Source organism: Camelus ferus, chromosome 1, assembly GCF_009834535.1.
Source record: "Camelus ferus isolate YT-003-E chromosome 1, BCGSAC_Cfer_1.0, whole genome shotgun sequence".
Classification (NCBI taxonomy): domain Eukaryota; kingdom Metazoa; phylum Chordata; class Mammalia; order Artiodactyla; family Camelidae; genus Camelus; species Camelus ferus.
In genome coordinates this window covers 10,517,847-10,545,397 of record NC_045696.1, presented here as the reverse complement: position 1 = coordinate 10,545,397, position 27,551 = coordinate 10,517,847, and the positions used below count along the sequence as shown (strand labels likewise).

The 27,551-nt window shown below is 43.6% G+C and overlaps 1 protein-coding gene across 1 annotated transcript; it reads left to right on the top strand.

The window, feature by feature from the left end:
- Positions 1 to 27,215, top strand: IFNAR2 (interferon alpha and beta receptor subunit 2). The gene is made up of 9 exons (XM_032474477.1): positions 1 to 335; positions 9,142 to 9,228; positions 10,395 to 10,436; positions 11,646 to 11,769; positions 12,943 to 13,115; positions 15,069 to 15,232; positions 18,410 to 18,578; positions 22,590 to 22,720; positions 25,701 to 27,215. The coding sequence occupies exons 2-9, from the start codon at positions 9,174 to 9,176 to the stop codon at positions 26,403 to 26,405; spliced, it is 1,563 nt and encodes a 520-aa protein (XP_032330368.1). The 5' UTR covers positions 1 to 335; positions 9,142 to 9,173; the 3' UTR covers positions 26,406 to 27,215.
- The last annotated feature ends 336 nt before the right edge of the window (positions 27,216 to 27,551 follow it).

The window sequence follows — 27,551 nt, the reverse complement described above, 5'->3', positions numbered from 1 at the left end:
GCCCCCTGCCCGCCCCCGCCCGGTCCGGCGCCTTCCCGCAGCTGCCGGAGGCCGGCTCCGCGCGCGCACTCGCGGGAAAGACCTCCCCCACCCCTCCCGGAGGCGACCCCGAGGATCGATCCGGGGCGCCCTCGGAGCGGAGGGAGCCGGCCACCACCAGCCGCTCTGCTCGCCTTTGCCCCGCGCCGGCCGCCACTGCCAAAGAGGCCGCCAGCAGCGCGCATCCCGGTCGGGAGCACCGAGTCTGGGTGCGGAGGGGCTGCGGCCGAGCCCGGCTGGGGCGGGTGGGCCCGAGGCCAGGACCCCGGGGGCCGCGGCGAGGTCAGACTGCCAAGGTAACGCGGGACAGCGCGGGGGGCGGGGGCGGGGGAGGGGACCGAAGGAACGTCGCCTCTCTGCAGCCGCTTCCCGGAATCGCCTTACAGGCTCTGGTCCCTCCCCTGGGAGCTCCTCCCGGTGCCGCCTGCGCTCCCGGCCGGCCGCGGGGCTTCGGTTCGCGCGCCGCCGTCCTCCTCCCCGGGGGCCGCCCTTCCCCCGCCCCCGCAGCCTGGGGGTCCTTGGAGGGCATCGGCTGGCTGTCCCCCGAGGCCGCGCTGCCGTCGGCCGGCTCGGCGTCCTCCGTTCATCGCCACTCATGGGAGCTCTCTTCATAGCACCCAGCCCTGCAGCCCCCTCACGCCCCACCAGGGGTGCCTGGGACACCCGGGCAGTGGCCGCTGCCAGATGAGAGCCCTTGTGAAGTTCAAAAGCCAGATTCCTCACGGGCCACAACGCCTTGCAAAACTGGTTTACTGGCTCGGGTCTCCGGTTCCAGGTCTTCCGCCCTCCCTCTAAGAGAACACTTGCAGTTAGCCATCCTTTGTTCTCGCGCGGGAGCGGGTCACGGAGGGGCAGCCGGGCTGGACTGTCTGCGTCCTTCCAGATGCATCGCTTGGAAGCTGGAGGACAGGGCGATGGGACAGCGTCGCGGAGACAGAGGAGTGGACCCGGCTCCAGGGTCGGGAGGGAACGAGGAACTGGGTGCGAGTCGACGCTAGCGTTTCAGCCTGGACCAAAGCAACTAGTTAAACCCAATTACGAGTTGAATCCATCAGCCTTCTTTTGTGGCTAGCGATGGGTTTCATAAACTCTAGATAAACTCTCTTTCTTTTTCTTTTTATATTTGTTTGATTTCCTCGCTTTTGTTAGGCAAAAAGCCCTTAGAAGCTGAATGGAAGGAGGTGAGAGGTGTAGACTGAGGCCTGGAGTCCGTCTCCCCTCCTCCAGGTGTCACACTAACTGACCCTGGTGGCCGAGACCTACAGCCCACCACCTGTCCCACACTTGGGCAAGGTTTCAAAGTACCCCTCCTCCTGCTCTTGTGGCTTGAAGAGGAAAAGGGTGGGAGCAAGACCACACCAAAATTTGCTCTAAAGAAAACATTTCCTAGTGATACGGGCATCAGTGATGTTTGACCTGTTTGTCAGCAGGAAATGACTTGGACTTTTAAGTTCTCTAGTTCACAAGTTGTTTTTCAACTTTGGATCATCAGAAATCTGCATGGCTCTTTTAGTCTTACCCATATTTTTTTCTAAAGTTTCTCATGTATTTATTTAAAATTTAAAGAAAATCTGCCTGAGATTTGGTTCTTGAAATTTGACAAATGGTAATTTATCTTTCAAAAAAAATTAGAAGAATCCTAACCCCAGAGGTATTGTCTTACAAGTGAAACTTTTATTAAAATGTGTATGCCATCCCCGCCACTTTGCACAGAGAGCCATATTGGACTTATCTCCCTGTTACCTTTATAAACCTTCAGACTGTAGAGGAGTCAGTGGCATATATATTCTTTGCCTGTCCAAAATTAAGATGCTGTTGAGAATGACACACTTTTTAAACTTCATGTTACCAAGTAAGAAAAACCACTGTCAGTTAAGGTGTGTCATGCCACTGTGCAAAGCACCCTATTGCAGAGATGTTCAGATGTCAGAAAGAAGTGCATGTTTTACAATCTGTGCAATAGAATCTCAGAGCAGGGCTTGTCAGTACTCTTCCCCGAGGATTTTTCACTCCTTCAGAGGATGAAACTGGTGGTATGCAATTCAGGAAGAAGAAAGGAAAATAGTTCGCTAGTGGAGCAGTTGGGCTGAAGTAAGTTAGGGTGATGAGAAGTGGAGAAAAGAGAAAACAAAAGCGGGGAAGAGAGAAAGATGTAGGATGGGGAATAGTTCAGAGCCGCTGCAAGTGTTCTTGGGAACCCACAGGAAAATGAGTCCATTCAGTTTCCCCACAAGCCAGGCTTTTACAAACTGGTACGTGGAGAGTTGTTCTTAAACGTTGTTGTTGTTTTAATTCTGGGGTTTTAGAAAATATGTATAAAATTTGAGTGTGCCTGACCTCCGGGAACTGTACTGGTGAATCAATAAAAATCTGTGAAGGTAATCGTAGATTTCAAATTTTTATTTTTGCTTACATTGAATAACCCAGTCATATTTGTCTCACATTTTGGGAGGCTGTAATACCAGAAGACATCAAAACCATATGGCAAAGGAAAGCTCATGAACAGGAAGGGCACAGATGCCAGCGGAAGCATGACAGTTACCTTGTTAATTCTCCATTTTAGCCAAAGGAAAGAGGGATAGGAGAAATTGGTGATCTTCAGGAAATACAAGACAGAGAGATAAGTAGCAAACCAAGTGCTCAAGTGGTTGGCCAGTATCCAAATGCCAGTAAGATATATTTTCTCCCCATGGTATCAGAGTTTCCTGATAGAATAGCACTAAAAACAAATTGACAATTATTAGCCACAGTAGACTGGTTAATCAATAAAAATCTTGAAAATGCTCCCTAATAAATAGAAAACTGAGTCTTAGCATTACTTAGCTGTTTCCTTTTTGGACTAAGGAGTGGTAGGCTCTTCCTGCTGGTCAGAGGGGAGTGAGATGGGCCAAATGGGAGCACGAAAAGCCAGGACCAGAATCAGAGGATCCACACAAAGGCCCAGTGGCTGATCCTACCTCAGGGCCCCACCAGAGGCAGTGACTCTGCCTGCAGGACATTTAACAGAATCCTCCAGGAGGAAGCAGAGCCTGGGTCTTCTGGCAGACTGCACTTCCTTGACTGAGCTCCCTCGTCCCAGCACAGTGCTTTGGGCTAGAGAAACTGCCTAGTCCTTACAGAACAAACTGGAATCAGATACATTTATTAAAAGGAAGTCAAGATTTCACTCCACTGTAGCACACTAGCAGGTGACAAAGCCGTCAGAGTACAAGCAAGGTGAACAGAAATGGTGTGGAAAAAAAGAAAAGAAAAGAAAGGAAAGAACGACATAGCTTGCAGAAGTCTTACTAAAAAGAAAATATGACTCTTGGGATGGGAGGAAATCCCTTACAATAGCTTTACATCCTACAACAACTTGATGAAAATATAAATTCAATAAAATAAACTCAAAGGTGAGAAAAAATTTGAATTGAGATTAAAAGGGAGATTGCAGACTTATGGGAATGCATGGAAGATCACTGAAACAATTACAGAAGAGATGAGAGAAAAGAACAAAATAGATGCTGAAAATAAAAATATTTTAACAGAGGAAAGGCTTCCTTAATGAAGAAGCCCAACAAATGCAGATGAAAGAGACCAAGATGAAGTCATTTATAAAGAGGCCAGTGTGGAAGACAGACCAAGCACAGTCAAGTATTAGGATAATTAGGGTTCCCTGATGTAGTGAAACCAACAAACAGGACAGAGAATGCAAATAAAAATAGGGTGAAAGACATTTTACTGAAATGAAGAAAAAATGGTCTGTAAGCCAAAAAAGCACGCCATTTTCCAGGAAATTTTCATATGAGAGTACTCAGCACCAAGATAACTTACACAATTTAAATTCAGAGGAAAAGGATTATTTAGGAATCTAAAAAAGAATCAGTGAAGGATTCTAGCTAGCCTCAGACTAGCTAGCCTCAGACTTTTCCAGTGCTCTGCTAAATGCCAGAAGACTGGTTCTGTGCGAAAAGTTCTAAGGGAAAGAAACTTTTTCCTAAGAGGGTATCTCATCCAGTTACAATGTCATTCAAGTTGAAAGTCAACAGGTGGACCTTCTCAAATAGGAAAGAAAAAAAGGAATTCAGCACCTGTGAGCCCTTATGGGAAAAAACTGCTTGGATGACAAAATCCAGCAAATAGCAAATTAAGAGAGGAGTCAAGAGAAAGAACTCTGGTGTTGATACTCTTGATGAAAAGGACTGTTGATGAGTATTTGTTTAAATGTAGAATTAATACAAAGCATCTTTGGAAATTGTAGATAGAATAAAATGTGATTATTATATCAATCTAGACACCCAAAGCACAATAAGGAAAAAAATAAGGAAGTAGGGGAGGAAGATGGAAGGAAATGTGAGTACATCCTATAGTTCTCATCTTGAAAACATCGATCAATAAATATAGTTTAACAGTTAAAGTGCTGTGAACATATTATGCTCCGACCTCCTGATGTCTTTCATAATCTTTTTTTTTTAACTTTAGAGGGATGTTTTAGGGAATTATTCTTTCTTAAGGAGAAAAAATAATTTAAATGTCAATTTCTTCAGCCTTTGCTTCAGTTTCTTTCCCAAGTAGAGTTAATTTAGACAGAAACACTGTGTGTGTCTATGCATAGAAAGTTCTCTGGAATTGTGTTCACCTAAGATTAATGATAGAAATATCTGGATGCTGGGATTTTTCCTTTTATACATGATTTTTAATTTTTTTCAATAAGCAGGTATAACAATTTTTACCGAAATGAGAAAGATATTTGGAAAATAAATTAGAAACAAAGATGCCAAGATGTTAACAATGGTTGATGCTTGGCGGTAAAAAATAAAGATGACTGTTTCTTCTTGGTGCTTTTTTTTGGGTATCTTTTTGAATTTCCAGAAAAAAAAATATGTAATTGTATTTGTCCTTCTAAATCCATTCACTCATTGACTAGTGAAGATATGGCAGGCAGCAGGTTATACTGGATAGAAGAAAAGACACAATTCTGCTCTCTACCAGGAGAGTGGGAGGCAGTGAGTTTTGTGAGGGTTGTCTGTCTGTCTCTCTGTCTGTCTGCCTGGACTTGGAATTTAAAGAATCACTTTGCCCGGGCAGTATCCATTTGAGCTGGGCCTTGAAAATCGGTAGGGTTTGTTTGGGTGTCAGTGGCAAGGATTGCTTCCAGGGAGGGATGGGCATGAGCTCAGCACTGGTGCAGGACAGTAACTGCAGGGAAAACTAGAAAGGCTGATGGCAGCTTTGAATTCAACCTAAGGCCTTGGTGCCTTATGAGGCAACTGTGAGCTACAGGCTGGGCTGGCAGCAGAATTTGCAGGACTCAGAACACGATTAAAATGCAAGGCCCATCTGTTTAAAAAGCAGGAAAGAGTACCACTGAAGGTACTAAACTATGAAGACAAGAAAAACCTTTTCCATGGTCTCTCTCAATCTTTTTTTTTTTTTTTTTTTTTTTTTTTTTTTTTTTGCTGTTTAACGTCATTCTAAGCAAAAAAAAAAAAAAATTTTTTTTTAATTACTAGCACGAATTTTACCATCTGACCTTATATTGTACAAAGCCAGATCTAAGTGCAAATATAAGAGCAATTTAATCCAGACGAGGAATCACAGAATTACACAATTGGCATTTCATAGCACATCTTGGGAGCCTTCCTCTAAGTAGCCAGAAGCAACAAACTCAGGTCAGACTCAGGAAAGTAGCAAGGAGGAAGAGAGACTCAGGAAATAGCAAGGAGGAAGGAGGAAGAGAGAGGAAGGAGGAAGAGAGAGCAAGGAGGAAGAGGAGGCTCCTTAAAATGTTTGAAGAATTCCTTTCTCACCTTGGAGTGAGAGTTTCTAACTGCAGCCCCAGCACCCAGCCAGCCCAAGGAGCACTCCCTCATGCACAGGGCAGTGCTGCTCCCCACAGGTGCCCAGGCCCCTCTGCCCTGGCAACTCTGGTCACGAATGCACTTATGCCTGAAGGATGCTGGGAACCATCTCCTGCTAGCCACCCATCACACTAGCCTGGGATGGGCTCTCGGACAGTCAAACCCTAACTCTCCCCTCTCCAAGGACCTACCATCCCAACCCACAGCATGCTGGTGATGTCCATGGGTCTTTAAACCTCTGCAACTGGCCATGCTGTGTACCTGGATCAAGGTTGACCTAGACACTTAGCCCCATCGGACCAGCTAGCCGCCCTCTCAGGGAGGCAGGCCAGGGACAGCTTCCACTCTGCCTGGCCCACCCTCCCTGCACACCTACCAGGAGGGCATCAGTGCAGTATGGGCCTCTCCCATGATGTGACCCAGCTGGTGTCCCCATGAAAAGAGCATCAGCAGTCAGTGTAGAGTGAGGCCAGGCAGGGCCTGGGACCCCATCCTTCAGGGGAGTGGGGAGCAAGACCCAAGTGTAAACTGATGCTCCAAGCCCCAGTGTGTTCCATTGTCCCATCAGACTTCACTAACAACGCACAAGTTTAAAAAAAAAATGATTAAGAAGTTCAAGAGGACCACCGGAGAGCAGCAAACCAAGCATGGGACCCTTCTGCCTGCTACAGAGATGAGGGTAGCAAGAGCTACGCTTCAGGAAGTCTGATCTGTTTAGAGTCAGAAAGAGTTTAAAAGAGCTTCATTAATAATTCCAGGCAGGATGCCAAAGTGGGAAATTAGATTTTCCAGTACCAGGAACCTAGTACCAGACATGTGGTTAGAAGTAGAGTCTGAGTCACCGGGAACAAAGAAGAAGAGGAGGCATCCGTTGTTCCAGAGCAGGAGAGCGGGACTTCTAGTTGTGTAGTTGTGTGTCTGTATTTCTGAGCTGCTGAAGGATGAGAGGGCTCTGCAGCTGCAAAACAAAGGCAAAGATGTATCATCATTAGAAAAAAAACAAGGCCCAGAGGCCACGGGCAGATAATCAGGTATAAGGGAGTCACACCCAAGGTGGCATTCTGCAATCTTGGTACGCCCACCTCTAGAAAGTCCACAACCATGCAGGCCCTCTGCCGAGGAGTGATGACAGGAGATGACATCACATATGACAACGACAACTCTGTGGATGTTCTAAAGGGGAACAATATTATGGGATAAGTTGAGGTGCCTGGATATCTCATGGGTGGTAGATGGCAATTCTGACTTGGAATCTTTTGGATTTCTCTAGAAATACCCTGGGTGGGACCTGATAGCATGATAGTCAGGAGGGCTTTTTAATCTGCTTTTAGCTTGAATTCAAATCTGCTACTTTGTGGTCATTTATCATTTTGACTTGGGGCTTGATGCTGCCTCAGTTTTGGGGGACAGAAGAACACCCAGAATCTGTAAGGCCCAGTTGATTGGATAGAGACACAAACCCTGAAAGAGAGAAGGAATAAGACCAACTATGGGCTCCTTAAAATGTTTGAAGAATTCTCTTCTCACTTGGAGTGAGAAAGACTTTCTAACTGCCACCTGAGATGCAGACGCTAAGAAAGAAAACAACTTGAAGTCTGAAAACATAAAACTCAGAAGCTTCTGTGTGGTAAAAACAAAAAACAAAGAAACAGCACAGGCAAGTCAAAGGACAAGTGACAACGGCAAGGAAAAAAAAACAGATGTGACTCATATCACAAACGAAGGGCCAGCTTCCCTCATACTTAAAAAGCTCCTTCAAACCAATATGAAAAAAAAAAAAATGCAACTGCTCAGTAGAAAAATGGGCAAAGGTACAAACGGACAGTTAACAAGAAAGGAAATAGCTCAGTAAGAATATGAAAACATGCTCAATCTTACTTAGAATAAGAAAAAGGCAAAATTAATGTTAGTCTGAAGACAATTTTGCATTTATGAATTTGGTTTTTAAAAATCCAAGAGCTTGATGATAACCTCTGAAGGTTGTCATTATCATTATTATTCCCCATAAACTTTCCCACATGGGGAGCAGAAATTCCCACACATCACAGGTGACTGTGTAAATTGGTACAGCCACAAGGGCAAGAGTGTAGCCATTTCTATCAAAATTACACATGCGTAGCCCCTTTGTGCTAGGTCTCTTCTGTCTGCCCCTGCAGACTCAGCGTCCGCCTTCCCTACCCTTTATTGTGCCCTGGGATCCTGTCTTGTATGGGGACAGCCTGTGACTGGTTGGGATCAGCCAATAGAGAGACCCAAGAAGAGAAGGGAGGGAAGACAGTGAGGGATATTTACCCTTCCGCCCACTCCCTGCACAGTCACCTTGGGTTGGTGGTACCTGGCTTACATCATAGCTCCTTATCCAGGATTCTCTTCTTCCAAATTCCAGTATTGGCATCTTCTCTCTGCACCTCTAGCCCAGGGTGATAACGGCTCCAGCTGTTGTTAGTTTCAGATACTATACTCTTCCTTATGGTTCGCCTGCATCCTGTTGACATGTTTGTAAATAGTCCCTTGATTAAAATCTTCCCCAAATCATCCTAACTTGAATGTGCTGTTTCCTGCTGGGACCTTGACTGATACACCCTTTAGCCCACCAATCCTGCTTCTGGGAAGCTTTCTCACACTTGACATGTGCAGAATGATGTATTTCCAAGATAATCCACTGCAGAAACTGTTGGAAGCAACTCAGAACTCCACCACAGGGACTGGTACAAACCATGGTGTTTCCATAGAGTAGACTATGCAGCTATTTTTATAAAAACAGGAAATTCTCTTTGGTGCTGATGCAGAAAGATCTCCCAGATACATTTTTAAGTGGAAAAAGAAGGAATTGGACAGGGAATGTATATGCTGTCTCTGTGTAAAAGAAGAAAAAAAAAGTAATGATATATATATACATTTTTGCTTATGCATGAAGATATTCTGAAGGACTCACAAAAGACAAAAATAGTTTTCTGAAAAGAAGCAAGACCCTTCACTACTTACTTTTTGGAATGTTTAAAATTTTGGAGCCAAATGACTATGTTGCCTGTTCAAAAGTTAAATTTAAAATTTCTCCCTGACTAGGTAAGGAATGGGTCCCAGAGCTGAGAATAAGGCTGCTCATGTAAATGGGGTAAATGGTCCAGCTCCCAGAAGGGCAGAGGGAACCTGGAACCAGAAATTTCCTGCTAGTCTTTCATTGTCTTGTCTTTGCCCCTTACCTTTGCAATTTAATTAGACGCTTTAGAATTTTGATCACCTAATACTGATTTCTTTTCAGATGTGAAAGTAAAGATACATAAAATAACAAAGATGGTTTTGAGCCAGAATGTCTCAGCAATTGGGCCACTCAATTTGTATCCCGTAGGTGAGTATTACTTCTTATCAGTGAAAACAGCTTGGTGGCCAGGGGCCCTGTTGGGATGTAGCAAATTGATTTCACTGCCTGGAGAACCCAGTATCTGCTGCCCAATGTCAAAAGCCAAATGGAACACAGGTAGGAGTGCTGTGTTAATGATTTAGATTCACTATGGGTTTTCCCTACTGTTATTTTAGGAAAACAAATAAATAAAAATGACTTAAGGCTCAAAAACAGTGCGGGATATCCTCATCGTAATTTGAAGAGTAATTTCTCTTTATACCGTCATTCCAATCCGGCATGGAATTTATCACTCTACTCCTATATTTGGGGAGGGGAGAGGTCATTAGGTTTATTTATTCATTTATTCTATGTTATTTATTTGTATATTTATTTTTAGTGGCGATTCTGGGGATTGACCCCAGGACCTTGTACAGCTGAGCATGCGCTCTAGTGCTGAGTTATACCCTCCCACTACTCCTATATTTGCAAAGAGGCCAAACCCCTTATCTCCTACCACGTCACAAAACTGAGAAGTCATTACTGAACTTTGGTTTCCACCCTTCATTTATTATTGATTTTTTCTCCCCTGTGTCACTGTGTCATTTGTTCCATAGTTTATCAGTAAGGGGTCCGTGAGTCGGTCTCTTCTTCCCCAAGGACTGCCCACGCACTGGAGAATGTATAACAGCCTTGGTCTCTACTTACTAAAAATGCCAGTGACCACCCCTCCCACCCCCATAGTTATGGTGACATCCAGGAAACAAAGGAAAATCCCCAATTCCCATCACCAACAACTTTCCTCCTCCACCATCCTTGGTGAATATCTTGGAAATTTATTAATGAGCAACATGCTTATTCATATTCTGAGAACTGTTCCAGACGGGTGGCTGCGTCTCAGGATACCCCCTCAACCAGCCAACCCTCGTGACTAGTGTCAGCTCCTGAACAGATCTTACTTTGGATCTGCTCAGGTCGAAACATCCTTGGACCATGTGCTGCTGATGCCAGCAGCTCTCTGAGAACAATTTCCTTGAGCTTTCTCCTTGAGCACGAGAGTCTCAATCCGATATTAATACATGTGTGTGTAAAGAACGCCCAGCTCAGAGCAGCAATCATAAATTGAGCCTGGAGGAATTGTTACTGCTTTTCTAACATGTTTTTCTTCTTCCTAGCGCACTTCAGCCTCGTGTTTGGTATTTCATATATTTTACACGGTAAGAGACTTTCTCGGCTTGACAAAAGTTTGTATTAGGACCAGAGTGTCAGTGTGACCATTCAACCACTTAGAAGTCAAAAATGTGAGAAATTTGATTTCTGATCCCAGATCTATTTTTGCCCATTTTGTGTGAATCTTTTTTTCTCAAATTCTCTATAAAAGGAGTCAAAATTTAGCCGATTCTGGTTTTCACATTTGTCTCACAAAACTATCATCAGAAATAAACACTAGAGATCATTTACCAACCCCTTTAAAGAATATTCAACTCTTAATACTCTCACTAATAGAGGGAGACACAGACTGTGCCAAACGAAAAATCCAGAGATAATTTCCCTTTAATTTGCATTCTTCCTGGTACCAGATAAGGGAAAACACATTTTTTAAATTAAATTTCTTGCCTGCATATAAAGCCTCCCACAAAACGTCACTTATACATTAACTATGTACCCAGCCTGGCGATGGGCACTTTGGCGGGGGCGCCGGGGAGTGGGGTGACAACTTGGCAACCTGGAACCAAAGGCCCAGGCCCTCATGACAGGAAATTTAGATGATCTTTGAAACTTTAACCATATAAGGCAGGATTTGACAGGCATAGCCGTAAAGTCTCCTTGGCTGGCTGCCACTTCCGAGCTGTCTAACATTGCATAACCCAACTTCTCAACTTCACAGTCTGTAGAATGGGTCTATTAATAGCACCTGCTTCAGCACAGTCTGGGGGTGGGATGCTTCTCAAGGGCCAATCTGGGCACACACATCCCCCCCCCTCCCCTCTGTGGTGGGGAATCAAGGGAGGGAAAGCTCAAGTAGGCTGGGCTGCTGCAGGAGGCCGGCAGGAGGTGTGGAGAGTTGGGTTGAGAGAATGGAATGGCCCAGGATGACATTGATTATTTTGATCCAAAGAGCCTCTGAGAGTCAGTGATGATTGCATGTGCCCAGATTCTGTTTACACAGTGCTGAGTCCCTGTTTCCTGAGCTTGCCCCCCATGACAATATGTTGCCATTTCTCACTCATATTAGTTCATTTCTTGTGTCCAGTAAAACCATTTCCTTCTGTGTTTCCCAAACCCCAGCGCTCATGGGAGGGCTTCTCTGCTGGAAGTTTGGGGTTCCAGATCCCAAGGCACAGTTTGGGCTGTGGCTAAGATAGAACACTGGGTTCCAGATTTCAATCTTTTTCTTTTCTTTTTTTCTCTCCTGTTGCCTTTAGATTTTTCAAATGAATACTGCACTTTAAAGATGACATTACAAAATTTCCGGTCAGTCTTATCGTGGGAAGTAAGAAACCATTCAGTTGTACCAACTCACTATACGTTATGGTACACCATCATAAGGTTGGTTGGCTATTTCATTTTTCTCTTGCCAAATATATTATCTTTCTATTGTGTGCAGAGTGGGAAAGAGGTGATCTTGCTTGTGAGAGAGCTTCTCTCTCTCTCTGCACTCCCCCATCCCTACCCCTCAATCTCGGTTTTTTATTCAGAGCTTTAAAAGTCCAATGACAAAAGACCCTTCCATTTTTAATGACACTGAATACTTGTAACAACCCAAAGCTATTTTTGACAAGGCTTATGTTTTTAACCAAAGCCAATTTCTACAGGTTAAATCCTCAAAAGCAAAATAATTATTGTGCCTGTTGCTCACAATTTATTTCTCTCATTCAGTAAGTCTGGCTGTTTAAAAGTGCTGTGTTTTCTGAGGACAGGGGTCCAGAGGTCTGATGACCGTATTGATGGTTTGTGTTCGCTTTTCTTTACTCAGGGAGGGATACAACAGATAAGAAAGCTGCCTGGCACAGACTAGGACAGGAGCAGGTCCAAGGTCTGGCTTGGTCACTAACCAGCTGTGACCCTTGGGTGCGGCGCTCAGTCCGTCTGTGCTAATCCTCCTACTTAGGGATTCCTGCTTACGTCTTAGGTTTCTCCCTGCATTAGGCAGTCATATGTATCACCTAGACTTACCTTTCTGAAGCTCAAGAGAGCAGTACCTGTGCTGTCCCTACATAGCACGGGCTTAGGACTGGACCATATGGTCCTCGGCCAGAGGTTGGGAGGATCTCAGGGAGGGCATTCATGATTGTTCCCTAGGGGCAGGGAGACTGGGACCTCTGCTGTGAATGCCCAATGTTTGCTCATTCATTCCTGCACCAAATATTTACTGAGCACCTACTACTACATGCCAGGGTTCCAACCATGAACCAAAATCCCCACTCTCTTGGAGCAGAGATTCTGAAAGTAGGTGGAGGCATCAATAACCAAAGAGAGAATGGGGCAGGTAGTGGGAAATGGTATGAAGAGAAACACAGGAAAGAGGGTTCCAGAGAGAGGGGTTGGAGGGCCGGGGGGCAGGGTAAGGTGCTCCATTTGAAAGGTGGTTCAGGCAGACGACTTAACACCCGGGACACTGGAGCAGAGCCCAAAAGGAATGAGGAGGCGGGGCCTGCAGTCAGTAGATTCTCATCACATAAATACTAACATTTTCTTTTACCATTTCTTTGCCTTTCAAAGTAAACCACAAAATATGACACTCGTCAAGGACTGTACCAATATCACGAGATCCTTTTGTGACCTAACAGATGTGTGGGGAAACGTGACGGACACATACATCCCCAGAGTGGTGGGATTCAGAGGAGGCACACAGCTGGTCAATTGTATGGGCTCTTTCTTCCTGGAAACTGACAGTGAGTTGATCTCTGTTTATTACCTTCATTATCATCACCAAGATCATCCTTATTTGCTTGGCCATGAAGTAGGAAGTTCTGCAGAGGTGTTTTAGACACAGGGCTAGACCTCCTGGCCCTGCTGCCTCCTCGCTGTGTAACCACAGAGGAATTACTTTGCTTCTCTGAGCCTCCTGGCCCTGCTGCTTCCTTGCTGTGTAACCACAGGGTAATTACTTTGCTTCTCTGAGCCTCTGTTTTCTTACCCAAAAAGTGGAATGATAACCTGTACTTTGCAGACAATGACTCAATGCCTGTATAAGGCAGGCATTCGGGCTGTAGCAGCTGCTACGTTGTGCTTTGTTTCACAGGCAGACAGGAGGTGGGGAACGGGGTTCAGATGGCCTATGTCTGAGCTGTCACAATTCTTTGGTCCAATATGTTCCTTAATACTGCAGCCCCTCCCACAGGTCATACCCCAATAGCTCTTGTACATGTGAACGCCCAAGTGTGTGTGCACGTGGGGTCCAGACTCAGAGAAGACTGGATCCCAAGAGTGGGTCTGCCCTCTCTCTCTTTGCCTGCAACTGGAGGCAGCTCCCTCTGGCACTTGTGTCAACAGCCCCAGAGCAGCTGTCAGTGGCTCTCAGCCAGTCTCCATCACTTCTTCAATGTCCTGATCTGCAGCCTGTTCCCAAGAGAAAGATTCAGCTTCAGCTTCCTGGTAAAGGCTGTGTGGGCGTGCACTCACACACGCGCACTTAGCAAAGTGATGAGAACTGAAGCCCACGGTAGCAAACCTCGATACTTAGGAGATTCTCTGGATTCGTGGGATCGCATGTGTCCACATAGAAAAGAAAGAAAAGCACAACTTATGGAACGTGGTATTCAGACAGTTAAGGAATGTATATTAAAGTAATAATGAGATAGCATTTTTCAAGGCTCAAAATGGTAAATATTTTAAAAATATGTAAATACCCAGATTTAGTGGAAACGCAGGGAGTATACTTTGGCACAGCCTGGTTGAAGGGTATGTGGCAGTATGTATGGAAAACCTTAACACTTGCCTGCTCTAATCCAGAATCCTCTGTAATTTGTCCTTGAGAAATAATTATATCCAGATGCAAAAATTGAGTTCCAAGAACACTCATTGATATATAGACTCTATTCAGAAAACTTAGCGCCAATCTAAGTGTTCAAAAGAGTGAATCAACTAAATCATAGTGCAACCACTTAGTGGAATAGAATTAGCTGTGAAAAATTATGCTGAAGATCAGGGTGGGTGACTTTCTCTAAAGGGCCAGAGAAGAAGCATGTTGAGACTTTGTGGGCCCTATACAATCTCTGTCACATAGCCTTCTTCATTTATTTACAACCCTTTAAAATATAAAAAACGATTCTGAACTTGCAGGCTGTGCAAAATCTAACGCATAGGTCATAGTTTGCCATCTCTTGATGTAGATAAACATGCATTAATATGTTTATGAAATAAGTGAAAACATACCAGGCAAAACTATGTGATTAAGAATGATTTTAATTTTAGTTTAGATATGTGTGTCTGTGAGTTCAGTTTAGTTTATATACGTGTATATATATTTATACACATACAGCATAGACAAAAGATGGTTAACCACATTCAGGGACAATTGCCTGTCTGTATGTATGTATTATTGTTATTATTTGAAAAGAAGTTATTTCACTCTTGTGTTTAGAATACCACCTAAAAATTGGGGCAAGTACCAACTTTCATTCCAAAATCTGTCCTCCATTTCTTGTGCTAATGTTAGACACATCACTTCACTTTTACTGTTCTCAGTTTTTCACCAATAAAAAAATATATGACCCATGCCTCAGTGAGGGCCATAGGCAGTTGAAAAGAAGACAGCTGAAAAGAGGCATGTTTGTATCACGATAATGGCAGTTTTTCTGTTATGCTATTATTGACTGACCCTGCGGTTTGTTTTGTTTTCTAAGCAATGTCTTTGGACCCACCAGAGTTTGAGATTGTCGATTTTACGGACCACATTAATGTGAAAGTGAAATTTCAGTCGGTCGCTCCCAAGATACTAGATGGAGAAGAATTACAGTTTTACTTAGCACACGTCATCGAAGAACAGTCAGGGGGGATTGTTAAGAAGGTAAGTGGTCAAAACAGTTCTGAGTTGGCAGGGAATACATTTAGCACTCTTTAAAAAAAATAAAAGACATCTGTAATGATTTGAAGAATTGAAACAGAAGGGTCTGGGCTTCATTGTGGCTTGACTTCAGGAAAGAAGTCTCTGTGGTTCATCCATTGTGGAAATGCGTGGTGTGTGCGGTGTAGACAGGGGGAACAGCCAGATTCCAGCACGCCAGGGCAAGATCTTCTTCGGAAGGGGTTGGTTTAGCTGAGCTACTCATAAAGAGCATGTCTCTACCACTCCAGCCCTCATACATGTAAGGGAAGTGGCTCTTTCCAGTGATTCTGTCCCCTCCTGATTTTCCCGAAGGACCTAATTGAGTATCGCTAAACTCAAAGATGATCCTGGGATCAGACAGATCCAAATCTTCAATTATGTGTTCTCTCGATCCCTCAGAATGCTGGCGTGAAAACAGACAAACTGTGCTCACAACTGGGCCCTGCTGTAGCGGCAGCTTGTGTCTGCATAGCCCTTGGCTGATTATAAAACCCTTGCAACTGAGACCGGCCCACAAGGTATCAGAAGCAAGGGCATGCATTTCAGACACAGGGCATAGGCCAGAAGCCAAAGGTCCTGAGGCTGGAGTGGGCCCAGGGGGTTTGAGAAACGGCAGAGGGCTGGAATGAAGAATAGAAGGAGGTAAGGTCAGGGAGGTAATAGGGCCAGATTTTGTAGGGCTTTGTGGATCCAAGTCTTCAGGGTGTGATAGAAGCCACTGGAGGACCCAAGGACTTAACAGGACATCCTGGCTGGTGGGTTAAGAATAAACCATAGGGACTAAAAGTAGAAGTTGGGAGACCATTTAAGAGACTGTCAGGATGGTAACTACTTCATAGAAAGAGCAAATTCTATCATTAGTATAACTTTTCCTTTAATATGCACCTGGATTATAATCAACACCCTAAATAGTTGATTAGGAAAAGAGAGCAAAAATAACAGAAAAAAATAAAAGCTTGTGTATCTCGGAGACACTATCAAGTTTCATTAACTATCCATAGCCCCGTCGCATCTAATCTGTACTCAGCCCATGAAGCTGCTAACTCTCTGTTTTAGATTATTATTTCTAAAATAAGAGACCTATGCTTATTAAGATATTGAAAACACTGTGAGAGGAAAACTACAGTTAATAAGCATCTTCTTCATTAAAGAAAATTAGTCTTTAAATTCAAGCAAGAGGGGAAAGAAAAGAGGCTATTGGTATAGTCCAGGTGACAGATGGTGGTGGCTTGGACCACTTAGCAGTAGTGAGAAGTGGTCAAATTCTGCATATATTTTGCAAGTGGAACAGATTGGATGTGCAGTGTGGTGAAGGAGGAGACAAGTGAAGAACCCCAGTCCTTTCAGCATGAGCACCTGGGTAGATGGAGTTGCCATTAATTAAAATAGGGGGGATTATGGACAGAGCAGTTGGATGGCTAGATATCTGTAGCTCAGCTTTGGGCCTGTTCAGTTTGAGGAACCTGTAAGTTATCCAGGGGGAGATGGTGAGTAGGAGTGGATGTACTGAGTCTGGAGTTTAGGGGAGAGCTCCCACCTAGAGAATTGTCCTGTGGAGCCATCGGCTTTTGGGTGTGTATTGAGTGCTTTGAAACCAGGTGAGATCACCCAGGAGTGGCCCTGCAGAGAGAAGAGCTGTCCAGGGGCAGAGCCCTGGAAGATTCCAAGATGTGGAGATCTGTCAAATGAGGAGGAAATAGCACACAAAACGAAGCAAGACTAACCAGCATGGCAGGAGGAGAACTCTGAGAGTAAAGTCCTGGTTGCTGAGAGAAGAAAGTTCCAGGAGAGTATCAGATGTGCTATAAATGGGACAAGTTAGAAGAGGACTACGAATTGAGTAGTGAGAAAGGAGTTTTTCTATAAAGGGAAAGAAAGAGATGCTGTGGTCCCTGGACGGGAACGTGGGGTCAAGGGAGGGACTTTTTAAGACGGGAGAAACGACAGCATGTTGGTTTGCAGAGGGGATATTCCTTTGGGGTGTGGGGAGCGTTGCTGGAGCAATGTCCTGGAGGAGATGAGAGTGGACAGGATCTTCTGAGCACGAGAAGGGGGTTCCTTGGCTCAGAGGAAGAACCATACCTGAGTCATGGTTGGGGAGGCAGAGTCCAAAGGCACAGAGGGAGGGAGCTTCCCTTTACCTGGTTCAACAGGAAGCAAACACTGCAGACTTAAGGCCGCACGATGACCACACCAAGTGTGGGAAACTAGATGCTCTGACCCTCTGCTACCATTTTACTCTTTCCCTTTGAGGCAAGAGCCCTCTCACCATGACACTGCTTCTGCTTCAGACCCTTTTCTTCCTCATCGCTTGTTTGCATCCTCTTTTAGTTTGTTTGGAGGGGAGGAGGTGGTTAAAAAATGATTCCTCCTCCTTTTGAAAAGAAAGTTGCAAAAAACATTATTCTGAAAGGCTATATTTGAACTGCTGGAAACCCCAATTTATAAAACTAGTGGTAAGAACGTACTTTGAAAACTACAACACATTATACAAAAGTTATTCTTGGTGAAAGAACCTTCATATAATCTCTTTAATCCCAAAATGGAGCAGAACTGGGTGGGGAGAGAGAGGCAGAATGTCTTAAGGGGAAAGACGGGGGACTTGACCTCAGTCTCAGTTCTGCCACAGACACACTGTGTGGCCTTCAGGAGTTTCCTTGGCCACTCCAGGCTGCAGATTCCTCATCTGGAGGGTGGGAATAATGCCTACTTTTCAGACTCTTTTGATAATCAGATGAGTTAATAAAAGCACTTTCTGAAGCATAAATATGTATCGTTAATGAAATAGGATAATCTTATTATCTTATTTTTGCAAGATTATCTTATTTTAAAAATGACACCATGGAGATTTTCCACACTGGGATTTTTCTTCCTCATTTGTAAAAGGAATTTGCTAGACTAGATTTCATGGTTTAAAAATCTGTGCACATGTGTGTGTGTGTGTGTGTGTACAGGTACATGTAGTTTTGTGATAAATTGCTTACCTGGGTGACTCATAAATACTTTTTCTTGCCAAGCCTATGATATTTCTAACTCTGTGTAAGATCTGAAGACAAATCCCCGAAGACTGTCTTAGGGCCTGCCTCTAGATGAAATTCTCACTCTAAAGTCCTACTGATTTTTTGCTTATTTTTACAGTATAAACCTGAAGTAAATGGAAACATTACTGAAAATTTCAATTATGTCATCAACAAGTTAATCCCAAACATAAACTACTGTGTATCTGTTTATTTTGAGCCTAAAGATCCGGAAAAAATTAATAGATCTCCCTTAAAATGTACCCTTCTTCAACCTGGACAGGAATCAGGTATGACAATTTTCGAAAAATTCATATTTTACTTTTACCCTGAGGGGAAATATATTTAGAGAAAAGAATCCGAAAGTTGTGGAGCACTAAAGGTATTTCTTCCAACAAAGGCATAGCACAGAGATGTTTTCTGTTGGTCCGTCTCTACCATGTGGTGGATTCACTTTTATGATGCCTTACCATGGGGATGATCAGGTATCTTCCTTTATAAGGTCAGAAATCCTCCTGAATGGAGACGCTTTTATTTCAGGGTGTTAGGATCAAGTCTGGTTCTGGGTGCCCTTAGTTTGGCCATTCTTCGAGCCCAGTGCTGGAGGAGACTGGGTTGCTGGGAGCAACTGCGTGCAGAGGTATCAAAGGGTGGAATGATGGATGAGATGAGGTTCATGGATGTGTCCTGGCTCCAGGGAAGGTTGACTATAGCTCATAGAAGAGAGAGAAACTTGCCAGGATGGATGAGACAGTCACTGATGAAGGCTGAAAGTCCTTCTGCTGCCACAGCGTCAGAATAGTAAACGGTGTGCTCCCTGAACCGTCTTCCTTGGAATAGTTTGCAGTGAGAACAATTAATCGGACTTAGGAACATCCATTGCTGATTATTTTCTTGGGGAAGTCACTAATAATTTGCTAGGACAACTCATAGAACTCAGGAAAATGCTATACTTACCATTACCATTTTGTTGTAAAGGAGACGAACAGCTCAATGAAGAGATACATAGTCTGGAAATTTCCGAGTGCAGGAGCTTCTGTCCTCACTGAGCTGGCATACACCACACTCCCCATACTTCGATATGTTCACTGACCGGAAGCTCCCCAAGCCTGGCTGCCAGAGTTTTTGTTGGGTTTCATTGCATAGGCATGATTAATTAAATCATTGGCCAACGGAGATTGATTGAATCTCCAGCCCCTCTCCCTTCTCTAGAGGTCAAGGCTGGGACCAGAAGGTCCAGAAGTTCACCTCATTAACGTAAACTCAGATATGGTCCCCCAAAAGATGCTCCTATCACTGAAGAGATCCCAAGGGTTTTTGAAGTTCTGTGCCAAGAGCCAGGGACAAAGGTCAGATTTGATGATGATGGTGAAGATACCATGATCTTATGAACAAACTATAAAACAGTTGAATGGAGAAATTATTTCTCCTCTGCTCACAGAATACTTCTCTACTTAAAATGTTTGGAGGTTTTTTTCCCACACCAAACAATTCTTCCAATCAGCTCAGTATCCTACAATTTAGTTCAACTCTGAACTATGTGCCTGGCGATAGCATCGGATCCCACAGGTTAAGGGCTCAGTCCCACAAGACTGCCCCCTCCCCTTCAAAGGCCAGTCACAGGTTCAAGTTGTCACATGGATTCTGACCAACCTACGCTAAATCTGAGATTCCCACAGTCCCCTTCTTGGCCTTGATAATTTGTTAGAATGGCTCACAGAACTCGAGGAAAACAGTTTACTAGATTCCTGGTTTATTATAAAAGGTTACAACTCAGAAACAGCCAAAAGAAAGGGATCCATAGGGCAAGATATGGGGAAGGGGCTTGGACTTCCATGCCCTCTCTGGACACGCCACCCTCCCAGCACCTCCATGTGTTCACCAACTCAGAAGCTTTCCCAACCCCATCATTTAGGATTTTTATGGAGGCTTCATTATGTAGACATGACTGATTAAATCCTTGGCCATTGGTGATTACTGCAACCTCCAGTCCCTTTCTCCTCCCCAGAGATCAAGGGGTGGAGCTGAAAGTTCCAACCCTCTAAATCACAGAGTTGATTCCCCTGGCAACCAACCCCCATCCTCTGGGGCTTTCCAAAAGTCACCTCATTAACATAAACTCAAGTGAGTTTGAAAAGAGCTTGTTATAAATAACAAAAAAATGCTCCTTTCAGTTTCTTGGCCCTTATCACTCAGGAAATTAAATTCTAAGGGTTTCAGAATTGGGAACAAAGACCAAATATGTATTTCTTGCTAGAAATCACAATATCACAACAATAAAAACTCAGATTAGTAATGTGACATGACAGACGATGGTTTGCTGAAACTCAGTCCTCACTTGAAAAGGGAATGCAAGCCTGAACAAAAGCGCAGCTTGTTTAGAAGTTGATGTACTTGCTCTGTGATGATTCAGTTTCTCTCCTGACTTTTCTGTTTCACTCGCTGAGAAACGGCCATACAACAGCATGCTGTCGCAGCACTGCATGTTTCCTGGGTGTGAACATTTCATTTGCATACTGTCAGCCTCCATTCTTTTATCATTACCCAAGACAGTTAAAGCACAGGTATGCCTCATTGATTTGGATAAAATATTTCATGTCCCGATTCTCGTCTGAAACTTCAAGAACCAAGTAGTTTCAGATAATGTAGCCCCTTTCACTGTCCCAGCTCACCATGTGAACTACTCTCAACTAGCCCAAATTCAGGGACCAAGTAGGTTTGGATGGTGGGGTGATTCTTGAAGGATGATTTGGGACCAGAGTTAACTTACTCAGACTCAGCAGTGAACACTGGTATCTTAAAGCAGTACTGGTATGAGGGGTATTTAGTCCAGAGATCTGGAGAAATGACTTCCCCTTTGTCAAACTTTAAATTAATTGGTTGGCTTTTTTTCAGCAAGGTCCTGAGGGAATGCTGTGTTAATTCCATTTGACACATATTTAGTGGAGCCAACTCTGTGTCAGATTCTCTTCTAGATCGTATCTAGATACTAGATACATCGTGAACAAAATAGATAAAAATTCCTGACCTTATGGAGCTGACATTGCAATAGGGAGACAAAAAAACAAGATTTAACAAGTAAAATATATATGTAAAATATGCAGTGTATTAAGTGATGATACGTGCTTTGGAGAAAAATTAAGCAGGAAGTGGGGGAGAGGTGGGGGTGAGGGGGTAGGTAAAAGGGAGAGGGTGGTGGGTCTCTTAAATAGGATGGCATTTTGTTTACATTCCCTAGAAGCCAAGCCTAAAACCTAAATTCTAGTTCAAGTGACTCACTGGCGCAGGAGAGGAGGAGGGGCCTCTTGGGTCAGAATCCCATTACATCATTGCTCCTCCTAGGAAGTCACTTTGGCTCACAGAATCCTTTTCAGGAATGTAGATGCTATACGTGTAGGAATTTTGTACTATAAAGGTGCGCCTACATGGCTAAATCTGATTCTAGAGCTGCCATTGATAAGACACTCCTTCCTTCATTGTGGTTGGAAATGAGAGAGGGTTCATGAGTCTTCTGCCATCTAAGATTTCACTGAAGTTTCTTTCTATTCATTCTTTAACCTTCTGAAAGACTTTTAAAATATGTGACCCATCTTCACATTTTTTCTCTTCTGTAGCTATGTTGCCTGAGGCTGTGGTTATAGGATTAATATTAATAAAATTCTTCCTGGAAATTTAAGAGCGCCTTACTTATGTAACTATTGATTTCTTCTCAGTCCAGTCAGATTTATGGAAAAAAAGCTATTTTTATTGAGAAAATTGAAATCTTCCAGAAGTAATTTTGACACAAAACTAAAGGAGAACTCATAATAGGACAAAGCAAGTTTTGCAGAGCCCTGATTTTGGGTCCTGGCATGGCCAAAGTCCAGCTTCCAAGTGACCTGGTTGTTTTCTTCAGGCAAACTCCCCTTCCTGCCTGTCTGCGGTGCATGCTAACTTGTGGCTATTGGGCATTTGAGATGTGGCTCTTGTGACTCAGAAACAGTTTTGTTTTGTTTTGTAATTCACATTTAAATGGTCTTATGTGGCTAATGGCTACCATATTGGATGGTGCAGTCATAGAGCATAATTATCAACCGGAAAAAAAATTTTCACTTTTAAAAACTGAATCTGTCATTTGTATCCATTTTTTAAAAAGTATACTTGGATTACTTTCCATTCCTTTGTATTTAACAATAGTTTTTCCAACTTTTGCTCCCTTGATAAACCCCTCCACCTCCGATAGATCAATGTGCCTTTGTTCCCAGCTGCGATTGTTCCTTGAATTTATTTTGAAATAAAGCCATTTAATTTTTCATCAACAGAGTCGTCAGAATCTGCCACAATAGGAGGAATAATTACTCTGTTTTTAATAGTTGCTGTCTTCATAAGCACCATAATGATACTGAAACGGATTGGTTATATATGCTTAAGAAACGACTTCCCCAAAGTTTTGGTATGTCGTTTTTCTTTTTTTTTAATTCCTAATTTTTCGGTTTAACTTAAGAAATTTTATTATATGCTTAAATATTTTCACAGAAGAAAATTCCATTTTCTCAAAAGAACAAGGTGGTTTATCACTCTGGGTGGTTCTTTTCCATCCCTATAAGCTATATTTTGCATTTTATACTTTCTTTTGTCCACATATGATTTTTAATAATCACATAATGTTCCATTGTTATTAATGTATCATTTTTCCCTTAATCATTTCCCCAGCTGTTTGGCCTTTGGAATGATTTCTTTTTCACTTCTTGTCTTGTCTTTTCTTTTATTTTATTTTCTTTCTCTGGCCATTTTGAATAATGCAATGAACATTTTTATACAGATTATCTTTTTAGTTTGGATTACTTCAGTGGGATATATACACAAAGTGGATTTATCTTAGATGAAACGTGTGTAATTTATCACGTCAATACAGAAGTGTCCACACTTCTGCAGAGCTCTGCTGACAGTGATTAATCATCTTTACTCCTTTCGTTCATTTGTCGTATTGTAACAGTCCCCCTCAGTCACTCTGATTCGTGTTAATTACTAGTGAAACCTGCCACTTTGTTCATCTTGGTGCTGTCCCGGTGTTTCCTAAGACACGCTCTTCCTGCTCAGACAGAGCCTCTAACACTCAGCCGAGTCTAGGTATTGATGTGACCTGTTTCTAAAACCTTACGTGTTTTGACTCACTTTTACCCATCATTTCCTTTTCTCTGTTCCATCGCTTTCCTTGTACATTAGTTTTATAATTTCTCATTCAGAAATATCTTATTTTTCTATGTTTGAACTCACTCACCTTACTCTTCTAATTTTTTAACAGCCACAAATAAATATCCCTCCATGGGTGATAAAAGTGTTCTCTTCTTTTTCTTGTTGTTCTTATTTGTTCAGGTTGGGTTGTGGAAGGAGGGTTGGCCAGGACAGGAGAGGGGGTGATTTTGAAGTTTTTATTTACAAGTGGTAAACCTGTTTATTTACAGGTTGAACCTGGCTGGCATCATGAGGTATATAGATGGACCTGTGTTGGGATTTCATCCACCCTGTGATCTCTGTCTTGCAAGAGTGGTTGTTTTTTCTCTATCAGTGTAACTTTTATCTTTGCAGTGTTCAGTTGCAGGCTTACTCTCAGCCTTTGCTGCAACTCTTATCTGTCATGTGTTGCTTTGGCCCTGAGGACTTGTGTAAACCCCACTCCAACTCCTATTTCTCATGCAGCCTTGAGAGATAAAGGTCCCTAGCACCACACCCATCCCCTCCTAGATAATCTTCTCCTGAATTACCTAAACTCATTACTAACCCTCCTCTTAGGTCTCCCTGGGTTCCTCCAGTCTTTAAAATGCACCCAAATTATATACCAATTATATTTGTACCTCTTAGTGTGTTAAGCTCAAGTAATGACAGGAGGTGGTGTTACCTTGTGTCTGTCTAATATTTCTCCATTAAAAAGCGTTACTCTGTGTTTAAATAAAAATTCTAGGAATAGTAAAACAGAAGACCTAGGTCTAGTATGTTTGTGTATGTACATTTAATCAAGAATATATGTTTAAAATTTTAAACATTGTCTTTTCTTTTCTTTCTTTCCTTTTTCTCCTCTTTCTTCTCCCTCTTCTTTTTTCAGCAATAAACATGTGTTGTCTATTTACTGTGTGTCCACATGCCATAGGTGCTGGGGATATAGATGTGAATAAAACAAAAAAACATGCTCTTGTGGAGCTTAAAGTCTGAAAAGTGGGAAAAGGATTGACAGGTCAATAAATGTTATCTGTACAGGGGGGATATGAAATTGGATCCCTACTTCACACAATACACAAACATCAGTTTCAGGCATATTAACCACTTAATGTGAAAGGCAAAATTGTTAAGTTTTGGAAGGCAATATAGGAGATTCTTACTTTAGGGTAAAGAAGATTCAGCAAAAACCATGAAGAAAGAAAATTTATACATTTTCTTACATTAAAATTGAGAATTTCTTTCCACTGAATGTCATCATAAAGAAAGTAAAATGTTAAACCACAGACTGTGGGAAAATACATGTAACATAAATAATCAACAAACAATTAGCATCCAGATTATATAAAGAGCCCCTATGAATCAATAAGTAAAAATATGAACAACCCAATAGAACAATTCTCCTCAAGGCTGGGTCTGGAGAGAGTGGGGGAGGAGTAGATTTGTCAAATTGGGCAGCCTGAGCAGAATAGAGAGGAGGACGGTGTCATGATGATTCCAGGTCTGGGAGAGGAATCGTGACCACCCTCCTCACCATGACCCCATTGTGGCCAGTCTCCTTAGCCCACCTCGCACTGCTGTGTCCTGGAGGTGCTGGAACAGAGCAAGGTCCAGTCTCCCTACTCTTCTCATCTGTGACCCTTTAGGGGTCACCTGCATCTTTAAGGTCTTCCAGTCCAGGGGTCTTGGACCCCAGTGGAATTGGATCCCTAGAATCTCTCCTCCCCCACAGTTCTCTGACACCCTGAAGAATGTCTTGGCAATCAAGAGTTAAAATCTATCAAGCCTAAATGGAGAGAGTCCCCTGACATGCAAGAGGCTGCGAGGGGACAGCAGTAGGAGGCAGTGGAGCATCGTCTCTGCTGCAGGCAGCCTGCCTATTTTCAACCCCAGCCTCCACCACTTAGTATTCCTGAAGCTCGGGCAGGTTTCTTAACCTCTCTGCCTCGTTTTCTCATCTGTCAAATGGGGATAAGAATCGTAAGCCTACTTCATAGAGCAGCTGTGAGGGTAGAATGAATTATAACGTGTAGATGACTAAGAGCAGTGCCCTGCAAATAGTAGACACTATGTGACAATAGCTGTTACTCATGCCATCCTCATTGTCACCACCTTCCCCGTCACGGGGCAGTTAATTAACCTCATTACGTTTTATTATGTCGAAAACACTCAGAATTGACAGGCTCTCTCTCTCTCTCTCTTTTTTTTTTTTTTTTAAGGATTTTTATAAATTGTCAGCCTGGGTCTTTCCTGAGCTGCCTCCGTTGGAAAAAGTGGCTACCGTGGAGATCATTCATGTCAACCGAAAGAAGAAAGTGTGGGATTATAGTTATGATGAAAGTGACAGCGATGACGAAACAGCCCCGCAAGTAAGCGCAGGTGGTTACACCATGCATGGACTCAGGCCCCTGGGGCCCACCTCCACCTCCTCGGCCACCTTGGAGGACTGCAGTGACCAGGCCACCGAGGAGCCAGACCTGCCCGAGCCTGAGGCTGTCACTGAGGCCGCCATGGCACCAGGGCCCAGCCCCTGGCAGTCAGAATGCACAAGTGGGGCCCACGAGGTCAGTGGGGATCTGCTGCAGGATGCCCTTTCTGAGGAGGGCAGCAGCCCCACTGAGGACTCTGGGGACAGAATTATCTTCAATGTGGATTTGAACTCAGTGCTTGTGAGGGTCCTTGACGACGAGGATGATGACAACTCGGAAGTCACTCCAATGTTATCATCTCTTCCAGAAGAGGCTGTCATGCCAGAGGGTCCCGCTGAAACAGACTCGAGCCTTCTGGTGGCCCGCGGAGAAGGGACACAGCTGCCCTTCCCCAGCCCCTCCGCGGAGTGCCTGTGGCCTGAAGATGCTCCTTCTGATCACAGTGACACTTCCGAGTCAGATGTTGACATTGGGGATGGTTATATAATGAGATGAATGAATCCAGAAATATTTAATTAACTTGGACGAATGCTACCTCCAAGCTTCTCCCTCCTAGAACCCTTGTTCTCCAAGGGAATGAGTAGGAGACTGCAGAGTCACTGTTCTTCCTGGTGACATCATCTATGCAAATTCCCAGTTAGGGGAAGGGGAGGTGGGAACCGCACTATCCTGGTATCATTCAGTGCACTGTTTACAAGTTCAAAGCAATTGGCTTTGAAGGGAAAATGCCCTGCCCATCCCCTTTACTCTCATGAAGTTATAATGTTTCTGCATCCTGTCCCCCAGAGTAAGGAGCAAGATTTCCTGTGGTTTTCATGGGGTGGTCCAGGGCCCCGTAAGAGTTCTGGGAAATTACTAAATCGGGCCAGAGTGGAGTGGGGGAGAGAAAAGGCAGACACTCAGCAGGGTTCATAGTGGGAGCAGTCAGCACAGGCTCAAGGAAAGAGCAAGAAAGAGGGGGAGGCAGAGGGTGCATCTGGAGAGAAAGGAAGGACACACACAAGGAAACAGAAGCACATGCTCTGAGTTGGAAGTAGGGAAGGCCCAGCCACGTCCTGGCCATCTCCCAGATGATATTCTGTCTCCTAAGCTCTTGAGAATTCAACTTTCAGCCCCTGGTTCAGCCCTCTTCAGTTTGAGTGAGGAAGACAGACTCACACACATAAATTACTCTAGAGCCAGGCAGATGACTTATAGAGAAAGATTTGCATTAAGGAGAGGGACTAAAATCTCAGCGTCATTTTTTAAGATTTAATTTTGTATAATGGAGGTTGGTAAAAAATAAAACATACCTTTTCATACAAACTTGGTAATGTCTTCAGAGTTGTTTCGTATTGGAGAGGATATATATCCAGCGGATGTGTGGTTCTGCTGGCATCTCCAGGTTGCACAAAACTCCCGCTAACTCTGTGCAACGGCCTGTGGGGGCCAAAGGCACGTTCTGCCTCCCTGGGACAGGTATCAGGCAGTGTCTTAACGTCACCCAGTATTTCACCCTGTTCTGAGCTTTCTGATGTCACTACTGCACAAGTTTAAAAAGAGGAAATTGAGCCTTTCTCACCAGTCTTGTGACAGAAACAAATTATTGCCAAATAAATGACTTGGTTTTGTGTTGTTTATCCCCAGTGGGCTGGGGGGAGG

Coding starts and splice junctions, on each gene's coding strand:
- IFNAR2 (XM_032474477.1), top strand. CDS start 9,174: ATGGTTTTGAGCCAGAATGTCTCAGCAATTGGGCCACTCAATTTGTAT. Junction 15,233..18,409: donor CAGGGGGGATTGTTAAGAAG/GTAAGTGGTCAA, acceptor TTATTTTTACAG/TATAAACCTGAAGTAAATGG. Junction 22,721..25,700: donor ACGACTTCCCCAAAGTTTTG/GTATGTCGTTTT, acceptor TTTTTTTTTAAG/GATTTTTATAAATTGTCAGC.